The sequence below is a fragment of the Pseudorasbora parva genome, chromosome 21, assembly GCF_024679245.1.
Source record: "Pseudorasbora parva isolate DD20220531a chromosome 21, ASM2467924v1, whole genome shotgun sequence".
Taxonomy (NCBI): Eukaryota; Metazoa; Chordata; class Actinopteri; order Cypriniformes; family Gobionidae; genus Pseudorasbora; species Pseudorasbora parva.
This window is the reverse complement of record NC_090192.1, coordinates 25,480,192-25,493,676: the sequence shown is the minus strand read 5'-3', so window position 1 is coordinate 25,493,676 and position 13,485 is coordinate 25,480,192. Positions and strand designations below refer to the sequence as shown.

At 37.6% G+C, this 13,485-nt stretch overlaps 1 protein-coding gene across 9 annotated transcripts in view; it reads left to right on the top strand.

The window, feature by feature from the left end:
- Positions 1 to 13,485, top strand: part of usp54b (ubiquitin specific peptidase 54b) — a 151,846-nt gene that overhangs the window by 122,036 nt on the left and 16,325 nt on the right. For 7 of the 9 annotated variants that reach the window (XM_067430207.1, XM_067430206.1, XM_067430204.1 and 4 more), the window contains 8 exons: positions 1,252 to 1,401; positions 1,494 to 1,665; positions 2,610 to 2,786; positions 3,015 to 3,630; positions 5,613 to 5,740; positions 5,851 to 6,009; positions 7,324 to 7,443; positions 12,169 to 12,337. In XM_067430207.1, coding sequence (XP_067286308.1) covers positions 1,252 to 1,401; positions 1,494 to 1,665; positions 2,610 to 2,786; positions 3,015 to 3,630; positions 5,613 to 5,740; positions 5,851 to 6,009; positions 7,324 to 7,443; positions 12,169 to 12,337 — 1,691 coding nt within the window. The remainder of the gene's footprint in view (positions 1 to 1,251; positions 1,402 to 1,493; positions 1,666 to 2,609; positions 2,787 to 3,014; positions 3,631 to 5,612; positions 5,741 to 5,850; positions 6,010 to 7,323; positions 7,444 to 12,168; positions 12,338 to 13,485) is intronic. The other 2 variants (XM_067430212.1, XM_067430208.1) reach the window with 1 other exon arrangement.

The window sequence follows — 13,485 nt, the reverse complement described above, 5'->3', positions numbered from 1 at the left end:
CTTCACACCAGGGTTGCGTGCCATTCTGAATTGAATATGTGTCAAATTTATTACTGTAGCACACAGGATGCAGAATTTGAATTTAAGTGAATAAAGAATAAATTGAGTAATGCATATGGAGTAATGGCTGCTTCCATTCCTCAGTGTTTCCATTAAAGAAATAAATTACATTTCAAAATATATTAAAATAGAAAACAATTGTAATCATATTACAGTAAATGCAAAAAATGCAGCTTTGATGAGCATAAGAAACTTTTTTCAAAAACTGATTTTTTAAATATATATATATATATATATATATATATATATATATATATATATATATATATATATATATATATGATGTTGTTATTTTTTTTTATAATTCAGTAATGTATACATACATTATAGATATGTAATATAATTATTATTGTTGTTATTATTGATATTATTAATATTGTTATTCCTATTATGAATAAGAACACTTAATTTCTCATTTCTCATAATTTCTCATTTCATTAGGCAATACATTTACATTTTGATGTGACTGTTTATTTTTATAAGGTTGTCTTTTGTGCCGTATGGTATAAAGAGGTATAATTATATTTGATGTGTAAAAATGTGTTCAACTAATCATTAGTTGAACACATTTTTACACATCAAATATAATTATACCTCTTTATACCATATGGCACAAAATACACTGAATTGCAATAAAAATACACTGAATTGCAAGAAATTCACTGAATTGCAATAAAAACATTTTAAAAATCCAATCACGCAACAGAAATATTCCATTAGTTACTAATGGAATATTTCTGTTGCGTGATTGGATTTTTAAAATGTTTTTATTGCAATTCAGTGAATTTCTTCTTCCTGTCATTGCAACTCAAATTACATCAGTTACATCCAATTAAACATCATGTTTGTGTGGGACTGCTTCCATTTAAATTCACACATGCAATCACATGCTAATTCTTAAATATTTTTTTGATGCTGTTTTTCCTGAAAACTTGTTTAGAGATGCCTTCTCATGAACACGGAGTTACCTGTTGCTCAAACATTTAAATTATTCACATCATTATGTCAAACTTGTCTAAATATTATTTCATTTTGAATATATTCATTTAAATGTTGCATGATTCAAAACACGCTCCGCTAATGCTGACAAGTTAATATTTAGAAATATTTTATGCTTCACTGCAGTTTTTGCAAACTCTAAATTTGATTGGTCCTCAGGGTTAATTCTTTCTGTATGTGCCTGCCCTCCAGCTGTTCTACCGTGTGACGGATGAGCGGGCCAAGCAATCAGAGCTCTACCTTGTGGGCATGGTTTGCTACTACGGCAAGCATTACTCCACCTTCTTCTTCCAGACCAAGATACGCAAATGGATGTACTTTGATGACGCACATGTGAAGGAGGTAATGACACGTCTGTATTGAGCAGCTGATTCTAGTGTTTCTAAATGGGAATGTATTCTGTGGTTAACTCAGGATGTACTAAACTGTTATAGATTGGACCCAAATGGAAGGACGTGGTGTCGAGATGCATAAAAGGCCACTACCAGCCGCTCCTGCTGTTGTATGCTGACCCCCGAGGGACGCCCGTGTCATCGCAGGACATGCTGGCAGCGCAGTTAGACCTGCATCACAGCAGCAAGGCTGGCTATGACAGCGAGGACTCTGGTGAGACTAAAAGGAAGTGAGAGGCGGGACGGAGAGGTTAAACAAAAGAAACAGTACAACTTATGATCTCTAGTACTCAAAAAGCAATATACACACACAATTTACAGTCATTCTAAACCCTTATGAGGTTCTTCTGTGGAACACAAAAGATCACATTTTAAAGAATGTGGTCGCTTTTTTACGCAATTGCAATAAATGGCTACTGAAGCTTTTTTATAAGTGGTTCATTTTCAAATTCTTCTGGCCCCTTTACAAACTGAAATTACTGTTGTTGTTTTTTTGCTTTATTTACTAAAAATCTTGACAACTGATTTAGGTGTCCTTGAAACATTTTTGAGGGATGTAGTGATAGCTGGATGAATCAATATTTTGAATCTTTTTACTTTTTAAAAATGGTTCACAAAAACTGATCTGAATGATTCATTCATGCAGTGGCCTGATCTGGTTAACGGGTTCACAACTTTGGTTCACAAATCACTGATGCTGTGATTTAGTGTTTCTAGAGTTAACAGATCAATGGAGAGGATGATTTTCAGTGAAGAACAACTTAAATATTGTTCTCTCACACAAAGGTATAGAATGGCCATTTAGCCAGTTTGACTCCAAGGCTTCCTGTTGTCCACAACAGTATTCAGAGACCCCATGACTTTTTTTTCAGGAACTTTTTGTACTGTATAAGGATGAGGATTTTTAAAACAGTTTTTACTCATAATTTCTATAATGACTGGTCAAGAAATCACACTTTAAAAAATTAGACTTCCTCATTTACAGGTGTTTTTAAGAGAATCCTGGTTCTTCACAGAGAAAAAAAAAACATTGTTTAGGGATGAATTGAATTAATTGAATTTCAAGATCTGGCCTTTTAAGCAGTTGCAGTTGTATAACTGAAGCTAACTTTCTCTATTTCTAAATGCCCTCTCTGCTGTTGTTGTTATTGTCGTCAGGGAGGGAGCCCTCAATTTCAAGTGACACACGCACAGACTCTTCCACAGACAGCTGCAGCTACAAGCACTCTCGATCACACCATGAGTCGATGGCCTCCCATTTCTCCTCTGACTCTCAGGGAACTGTGGTGTGTAATCAGGACAGCAGCGGTTCCCAGAACAGCATGGACACTGCAGGTATTTTAACACAAATATGGCCTCTAATATAAATGCCACCAGCAAATCGTTATGCTAAATCCACTTGAGAAGGCACGTGTCTCGTCAAATTTGAATATATATATATATATATATATATATATATATATATATATATATATATATATATATATATATATATATATATATAACTTAATATAAGGAAGTCAATTGGAAGATAATTGGAAGTCGTTTTTTTTTTTTTTTTAGGGGAGGTTCTTAAAGAACAGGCCATTCCCCTTTGTGCGCCAAGAACCTCTTCTACTGGCCATCTGCAGGATTATAAAGAAACTGTGAATATGATCCACAGCAGACCCCTCTCATCGTCCTCTAGTTCAGGGGTGGGCGGCTCAGAGGCTGGGGCGCGGTCGAGGGACTGGGAAGACGAGAGCACCAGCAGTGAGTCCAAGTCCAGCTCCAGTGGAGGGCGCTATCGGCCCACATGGAGACCCAGGAGAGAGGCCCTGAACATTGACAGCATCTTCAGCCGGGAAAGGCATCGGCCACCTGGCTACGCCACGCTCGGGCCCTCCCCGCTGCCAGAAGACCCGATGCCACCAGTGCACAGCGAGCTGGTCTCAGGGGCTGCAGCGGAGGGGTCAAATATTGCAGCAACAGAGACAGATGGCATGACCGATGGCTCAGGGTGTGTAACAGAGACAGGAGTGGAGCATCTACCAATCCCACCACCTCTAAGAGGCGTAGAACAGCAGCCTCGGCTGATCCAGAGGATGGAGAGTGGCTATGAAAGTAGTGAGAGGAACAGCAACAGCCCCATCAGCATGGACATGCCACTCAGCGACAACCAGAGCAACAGTGCTCACAGGTAACAAAGCAACTGTGTGTGTGTGTGTGTGTGTGTGTGTGTATGTATGTATGTATGTATGTATGTATGTATACTTTTTTTCCTCAAACAAATACTGTTTTTTACATTTCTGTTCATCAAAGAATCCTAAAAAACAATGCCTCAAGGTTTCCCCAAAAATATTAAGCAGCACAACTGCTTTCAACATTGATGATAATAATAAGAAATGTTTCTTTAGCATCAAATCTGCATATTAGAATGTTACCTCAAATATCTGCTAGTTGATATTTTAGCACAATTGTTCAATAAATATTGTATGAAATAGGGCTGTCAAAATTAACGCGTTAATAATGTGTTAACGCAAAATCATTTTAACACCACTATTTTTTTTTACGCAGCGTGCATTTTCTGTTTGATCCATGGCCCGTAGTTGGAAAAATTGAGATCAGCCATAGACGTAAAGGATGCCGCAGCAAACATTAATAGGGAAAGAAAATGGTTAACAATAGCATTACTCTGAAACAAGTGCAGTTATAGCCTACATGAGCTACCATATTTTCTGCATAACTTATATTAGACTTCAGGTCGAAAGAAAAGAGCGTTTTTTTTCACTGAGCACATTCTCTGCAGTCCGAGCACGATGCACTGCAAGCTCACTCTCGCTCATGTCTGAGGTAAGTCATTAACACCATCACCACTTACATGTGTTTTATTGAACTAAATACAATCGGCTAAATCAAATGCGCAGATTACTTTTCTGAACAAGAGCGCTCCCTAGTCCGTGTTTCTCACACTGTTCGTGTGAATCGCGGCACAGTTCGGCGCACACACAGAATAAAAATACAAAATACCAGCAGTTCAATAGATAGCGCACATCTCTTAAAGGGGCCGCACTATATTCCAGCTCTTAAAGGGGCCACACTATATTCCTACTCGTGGAATATGGACCTCCTCCAGGGTATGGTGTGGTACTGCTGCTCTCACAGGTCCGCATGACAGCTTTCACATTACTAGTTGTTCATAAGAAATGTGCCCTGTTCTGAATTAAACTGCCATTGTAAAAACTCCTTTATTTATATTCTTAAAATGAAAGAAATAACTGCTTCTTCTGACAATTTTAAGCTTAGGCTTAAGAGACATGAACTAGTTCTTTGAAAAACATCTGTGACCTTTGATACATGTCTAGTCTTCATGCTCTGAGTATGGTTTCACTAATAATAAACATACATTTGCATAAAGCATGCATATTTGTCCGTACCCATGTTGATCAGTCTTAAAAACGTATTAATTTAAGGTACATTTAGAACTGATAAAAATGTGCGATTAAATTGTGATTAATGGTGAGTTAACTCATGACAATGTGCGATTAATCACAATTCAAAAAAATAAGTTTGACAGCCCTAGTATGAAATATGTGTAAATTTGTAAAATGTATACATTTCAGCAGCATTTAGCACTCACCCCTCCCTTTCACAGCACATAGAGAAGTTACTGTGGCCGTCATAGGAGAACAATGTCGTCTGAGACAGCAGAGAGTAGCTAGTGCTCTGTAGAACAGTTTGTCCCTTTAGAGCTACTGTAGAAACATGACAGTACAAAATTCACTTCACTGTAAGTGTACATAGAAATGGCTCGTTCTGAGGTAATGAAAACATAACAGTTCATTATGCAAGGTCTTTATACACAACTGAAAACAAAGTTATGCATATTATATTGCATTTATGTCAATAGATCCTCATAAATATTACACATTGCACCTTTAAGTAAACATGACTAAGCATCACCCAGACCTTCTCAAATCTACTTCATTGATACTAAGAATTATGTGATGGTATTATTTTAATATTCACATGATTGTTAATTGTGTATTACCAACAAAATATCGAATAAGCCTAAATGTTGTATTATAAGCCTACACAAACACAAACAGATTTACTACATAGACAACGAGACTGACTTTCATGATGTCTGAGTGTCCTGACATCTGCTCTCCTCCGCCTCAGGGACAGCGGCAGTAAGAGGCCAGTAACTTCTGGGCCCTCCTGGCGCACAGTGCCCAAGTCCAAAAGCAGCAGTGCCATCCTGCAAGACCTCAAGTCACCCACCTGGAGCAGCACTCCTCTGAGATTGGGTAAGTCACCGCCAGTCTTTGCCTATGCATTAATTCACTATTGCTACAAGATGTTCATGTCAACTTAGGACATGAATATTACTGTTACTTATTTATGAGTTTGTGTGTAGGAGAGGGGCGCAGCGAGCTGGATGAATTGCAGGAGGAAGTTGCTCGCAGGGCCAGGCAGCAGGAGCTCCAGAGGAAGAAGGAGAAGGAGAGAGAAGCAGCGCAGGGCTTCAACCCCAGACCCAGCAAGTTCATGGACCTGGACGAACTTCAGCACCAGGGTAAATGCCACACAAGGCCGAACAGTCAGAAACCAAATGAAAAGAGGTTCATTTTTTTAAAGAGAAAGCTGACAGAGCCACAGCTTTGCATTATGAGCAACCCCTTCTGCAAAAAATGCCTTAAACCAGCCTAAAGGGGTTAGCTGGTCTCACAGCCTGGCTAAGCTGGTTAGACTAATGTCTTTAGGTGGTTTTCTAGGGATGCACATTGTATTGGTCATTCATTGATCTTAAAGATTAAAAAAAAAAAAAAATATATATATATATATATATATATATATATATATATATATATATATATATATATATATATATATATATATATTGTTTAATTACACCAGATAAATCTGAATGACCCGCTTAACCAAATGAACACCAGATTTACCATGCAGGAAGACCAGTTACACCAATTTAAAACCAACTTGGCCATATACTGGGATACCAGCAAACCTGTATAAACCAGCAAGATTAGCAAACCACTTTTAGTTGGTTTCTAGGAATGCACAATATATTGGTACAATATTGATACAAGTACAATATTGATTGTCTGTTGATATTAGAGATTTTTTGTTTGATTGATAAATTGATCTAACACCAACAAATGACTTTCGGCTGTTTTTTAGGGGATGCACAATACATTGGTAACATTGGATAATTATGATATTAGAGATTTTTTAATTGATTATTTTAATGGCCAGCTGAGCTGTTTTGGCTGGTCTGTTTTGATGGTTCTAGAAAGTTTTGCCAATTTTTTACATAATCAGGCTGACCGACCAGCTAAACCAGTTTAACACCCGATTAGCCATGCTGGGAGACCAGCTAGACCACTTTAAACCAGCTAAGACTAGCAAACCACTTTTCTCAGCACGGATATTTTAGATGTAAGTTTACCCTTTACACTCTTTTAACGCTAACGTCTAATGCAATGTCTTAGGATCTTTAAATGATAAAATAATTGAAATATCGCTGTAATAAATATTGTAGATTAGTGTCATAGAATCATAAAAATGCACCAATACACATTATATATATTTTTTAGTTAATTAAATGCTAGATGTTTATCTTAAATCAGTGTTTTCCCTAGTCAGTATGCATGGTGTATGTACTTACATTTCTAAGTATGTTTATGAGTTGTGCTGGTGGCAGTCATTAGACTATGTGACGCTTGTGTGTCAGTTGACATCTCCATTCCCGGTAAGCCGTGCAAACGTTGTAAGTGGCGTGTTCCTGGGAACACACAGGGGCTCCTGTGAGCTGTGTTTGTGAGTGTATGAGCGTGTTCTCAGAGGCCTGGACTTGGTGTGTTAATTGCAGGGAAGGGGGGCAGTTTTGAGCACTGCCTGGCGGAGGCTGACTCTCTCTTAGAGCAGTCGCTGCGTCTGGAGCAAGCTGGGGACACAGCTACAGCCCTGGCGCTCTCCCACCATGCTGTGTGTAAGTAATTCTAACCTGCCTCTGCTTGCTACGCCCAACTCCTACACTATCTGCTCGGGTAACCTTCACTTACCCAATATATGCACTTTCAAGGTCCATTTCATAAGAAAGCAGCTCACAAACACGTTCATGTCCTTACAACACGACACAAACCCACCATTTATGTACTGCCTTCCCTTCCTGCAGTGCCCTGTGTGTTTGCTTCTATTTGTCTCTCTGTGTGCTGGTCTTTTCGCTTTTGTGTGGCATATTATTTGTCGTCATCCAATCCTTTTATTTTCTCTCTAGGGATGCACTATATATAGGTACTACAGCGGTTAATATTTGAGAATTTAAAATTTATATTTTTGGTCAAATTGTACATGCTTAATTGTACATGCCTAAATTAACTTACTTTTAGGCTTAGTTCACCCAAAAATGAAAATTGATTCCATAATTTACTCACCCACAACTAAGCCATCCTAGGTTTATATGAATTTCTTCTTTTAGCCAAACACAGTTATAGTTATATTAAGCTTTATAATGGGAGTGAATAATAACTTGGATTTGAAGTCCAAAAAAGCACATTCATCCATCATAAACGTATTCCATACGGCTCCAGGGGGGTAATAAAGGCCTTCTGAAGCAAAAGCGATGCTTTTTTGTGAGAAAAATATCCATATTTATAACTTTATAAACTATAATCATGGGCTTCTGATAACAGCTGCACGCAAGTCTAGTCCCGGCAGGAGAGTGAACTCTGACCCGACGCATAACATATTGACGAACATAGAAGTTGGATAGAAGAGGATAGAGCAAAACAAACACTGTTCACTTATAAGAAGTTTAAAATGAGATTTTTTTTAAAGAGAAATGTCGGAGGAGCTTGACTTTGTTGCCCTAGCCCTATTTGTTTGAACCACGAGAGGCGTCTACTCTCACGTCATACGTCGGGTCAGAGTTCACTCTTCAGCCGGAACTAGACTTGAGTGTTATTTGAATTATTTTTCGATTCTCGTATATTGCGTTTAAACTGACAATCTTGGCGAGTATACACGTAAACACAGTCAATTATGTTTTAAGTGAACGTAAACACTCAATGTGTAACAGTATGAATCCCTGCGTCAGGTCTTAAAGTGACACCTAATATACTTGTTGCCAAATTAAATTATGAGATGATATTAAAAATAACTTAATGGCAGTTTTCCCCATGGTATCGATGTCAAAATTGTGGCCAGTGAAAATGCTGAGTGGCTAGTAACTTTGGAAAATCGCTAGCCACATTGGCTGGTCAGCAAAAAAGTTCCTTTCAAGTCCTGCCGGTAATTATATAATATAAAAGTATGGATTACTTTTATGTTATGTATGTGTTTTTTTTGTTACACATTGTTATTCACTCCTATTGTAAAGCTTGGAAGAGCCAGGATATTTTTTTTAATATAACTCCGAATGTGTTTGACTCAAAGAAGAAAGTCATATACACCAAAGAATGGCTTGAGGGTGAGTAAATTATAGGATAATTTTGGGTGAGCTAACCCATTAAACCTTTGTATTTTAAACATACCAAAACATTTGGTTGTGTTTTGTTTTTTAAATAGATTTTGACAAAATACTATAGAATGTATTTATTGAGTTGACATGAAAATTATATTCGGCTTATTGAACACACTATGTATAATATATAATTATTTTTTAACATTTTTATTTTACAATAAAATGTATCCGTATTTATTGTATTATATGTATTTTATAGTCTTCATTTTTAAATTGCATTTTGATTTTACATTTTTGTATTTTATTATTTTAATTTAATCTTTGGTGCATCCCTTTTTTTTTCTCTTGGTGCTGAGTCACCATTTGCACAGATTTTCACAATCTGATTGGATGACTGGGCATGTGGCTCTGCCTGTTGATTTTTAATCGCGATAATAGTGGCGTGCTATTGAAAAGTGCTCGGCTTTTGCCATTTGAGAGCCTCGACCTGTGCCAGACAGAGGCTGGAACAATTTTAATCTTTTTTTTTTTCTTTTTCTTTTGAACACTGTGTGTGAGCCATCCATTTGGATCACTATTTGAATGGGCCTCACCCACAGCCACACGCTTACAGAGCTAAAATCCGTTCTGGATTCACCATCATAACATTCCTGACCCCTATAAATCCCTTTTGGAGGAAGGATAGGATTGTGATTTCTGCTGAGCCGTTGTGCGTGGATACTGCCACACAATCCTGTTTAAACCTCTCAGCACTCTTCAAATTAAAACAGAAAAGGTGGCTGTGTATCTCGCGCTTACCTGGAACTACAACGTTTTTGTCCGAAGCGCTGGCATACAGGTACCTGCTTGAATGATTAATGAGCAGAGAACAATTTCAGCCATGCAAAACTCTCCACAAATCTATTTATACCACTCGCAAACCACTATCCAGGTCGGCAAACCCTCCATCTCTGTCTCGCTTTGCTCACAGTGTGTGTATATGTGTGTGCATGTCTGTATGTGTGCGGCACAACACTAATATATGTAAAGGGAAGAGAGCTTTTGTAAATATTTTCACTCTTCAGATCCCTGCAGCCCATTTCACTGTCTACTCGAGACAGAGCTGATTTGGCCCAAAGCGCATACAGGCCTCTAAGATCCAGTGGCAGCCTATAAGGTCATGCCTTCACTATATAAAAGAATAGTTTCCTGTTCCTCTGGCCAAATGAAAGAAACACCTGCCACAACCCCGCAATCCATCATTAGTTTTGTTTGTCCATGTTTGTATGCCTGTCCCGGCTGTCGCTCCTGCTTCCTGTGTCTTCAGTGGTGTGCCATCCTAAAACGTTGCCCCTTCGCATCTCCCAGAATGGCGTCGGCTCCTTTTCAACCCATTGAAAGCGATGCACGTCAGCAGCAGTTAAAGCTAGCTCAGGCGCAGCTGGTGTTGACAGCAGTAAATGTTCTGAAAATAGCATTTTTATGATAGGCAGAATTAATGCTAAACCAGACTTAAACGAAACAGCTTCTAGGAAACCATAGCAACACTAACCTCACATGCAGTTTTCCATATAACAGCCCCAGACAGGAGAGCAACCAAATCAACTGTTACCTAATGCAAACTCATTTTGGGAATGCAATTAACATTTAATCAGTGTGATGGATCTCAACATGTTGTTTAGTACACATTGTGAACGAGGGCTTAAAAGCTCAAACACAGTCATTGGTTTCTCTCTTGTCATTCAGCAGAGCAGCCCAGTGCTTCTCCATATTATGATCTATCTGAACTCTGTTTATGTCACTCATTATGGGTATGTTCAGTAAGCAAACCACTGCATAACAGCAGGCAATGTGTTTTTAAAACAAAATTGTGAAAATTATGAAACTCAGAGGCGTCATGCACCAATTTGTTACTGAAAATTATTATTTAAATAATATATAAAAACTAAATAAAAAATATTATAATAAATGTAAAATATTAAATATCAGAGAGAAAAAAAAAAAATATATATATATATTTTATTTTTATTTTTTTAAATCGCCTGATCGGTGTATATACATATTTAAAATGTATGTTTAAAGGGGTGGTTCCGTGGTTTTGTTCTAGGCTTGGTTGTGTTTATGGGGCGCAGTATAGCATGTCTTAATCCTTCTTTTTTTTTTAAACACTGTATTTTTCTTATATTTGACCTTTATTCCACACTGCTGTCTCCACTGTCCTTTGAATGGCTCGTTTGCTTCCTGCTTCTATGAAGCTCATCCCTCCGAAAAACACAATGGTCTTAGATTGGTTAGATGGCCAAATGTAGTTTCATGTATTTTTATTGGCTGAAGTGCAAAACACAGGTTGTCCTGAAACGCCATGCCAGAGTCCTGCACGGGTTCGGGTACCCGACGGGTCGACTCGTAAATTTTGCTGAAACGGCAATTGAAAATAATGTGTCTCACAAGTAACCTGGCAATAAATGTGTAGGCCTATATAATGTTATATGCTTTTTCGGGTACGGGTGTCGGTTCTATTTTAAGCGGGTCGGGTGTGGATTTTAATTAGTGCTCCATGTCGGAAAACGGGTCGGATGCGGTTACCATTACGGGCAGAAATCACATCTGCAGTGACTAGCATAAGCAAGTCACCAACCCGGGAAGAAGCTCGTTGTAGACCAAAGCGGCTGTTTTTGTTGGCAGTAACCTGCCATAACTTTAAAAGACAATATCTCTGTTTCAGAACTTTCAGTGCTGTAACTTTGCCGATACCGTTTATGCTCAAGCAGCAACATTACACACTAACTCAAGTTAAAAAAGTGAAATCGCATGCAACCACCCCTTTAAATGTTCTGAGCAACATGACATACAAGTCGATTGGACTGACCAAATGTAGAAAAGATGAATTGTTTAGACAGATGATTTCTGCCACAACACTTTATCTACCTGTTTTTTTATTCTAAAATAGTTTTTATTTCAATGTTTTACTTTTAAAATGGGCATGACGTTTCTGTTGAAAGCTACAGTTATGAACGCATTACATGCAATCAACTGTGTGATGAGCCAGCGTGCAAAGCTTTGCCTATTGAACACAGCCTCACTCTTGGGTGAAAGGTGGAATATATCCCACCATCACCCTTTCCTCTTTCTTTCTATTTCACTACTTTGACGTTTGTATAACAAAGAAATTGTCCGCATGCCGGCCCCTCATAACTCAGCTCTTCCTTTTCTGCATTTTCTTTTCTTCTGCTCTTCTTTCCTTTCCCTTTTTGTTGTTCTTTTGCATTATAGCTAAACTAAGATTTTCCATGCATGAGGGCAGTGCTAACACTCATAGCAGGACTATGGCTGCTGACGCCAAGCTGCAAAAATGCATGAGGAGAGCGCGGGGCCTACAGCAGCGCATGCAGCAAGAGCAAGAGCAGCAGCAGGAGCCCAGCCGCCCACAGGGGCCCACCAGGTACCTGTACTGTCACCCTGTGTGTCCAACTTATACGCTTGTTCAGTTCAGCACTCTCAGACCCCTGGGTCTATTAGGGTTGTGCGATATAGTGATACAAAATCAGCAAAAAAAAACAAAACAAAAAAAACAGTACAATACCAGCATACAAACATGATTTATGGGAATTGAAACATAAAAGTGTTGCTGTATAAGGGTAAAAAAAAGCATTGTTCCATGATTTAAGAATCAAAATTAAATGTATTGATCATGGAATTTATAAATCAATTATAATAAATCATTAGTATTGTAAACAATAATGTATTGCAGAGATCATCTCAATCTTAAGACTGAGAGGAAATGGGTGCACTTTAAGATATTTTATGTGGATTCCTTGGTCAATATTTATATTTGTATATACAATCAATTTAAGTAAAGTATATAGCTGTTATTTTGCTTAAATGTGATACATATTACTGGAATATTTTGATTTAATAAGAGTATATTTAAAATAATAATAATTCATATGGTCATAAGATATGTTATTTAGTTGTTCATTAATTCCATGACAAATGGACTATATTTCATTTATATTTTAGTTATTGGTAAATATTCTAGTTAAATGAAAGGAAAATCTGTCATAATACATAATACAATAGTGTACCTAACATCTGTTTGTATGGGAGTATTGATACTGAGGTACCAAAGCTGTGTCATAACGAAGAAAATGTTTTGGTCGTAAACTCAACCTTAGTGTCTGTGCATTTTTTTATTTAGGAAAAATTACAGTGAGTTGGACTTTTGTTACGTGGTGATGAGAAAAGGCTGTGTGTTTTCTCTTTGTATTTCTGTTTTATGTCTGTCATTGTGGTGCAGTGTAATCTTTTACGTTTAACTTGCAGGCATTATCTAACTGATCAGTTTGTCTGAATGCAAGTTGATATTTAACTCTCACAAAGATGCTGAAGCTTTTAGAGGTTCATTTTTAATTTAAAATCACAAGTACATGTACAGACTAGGACGGATGTTAAAGATTCCTGATAAGCAAAAGGTATTAGAAGTGGAAGGCATTTGGCTGAGTTATTGGCAAACCCCAAATTAGGCAAATAAATAACCACCGATATTACATGGCATGCCACTTTACTAATAAAGTAACCTTTCAGAACAAT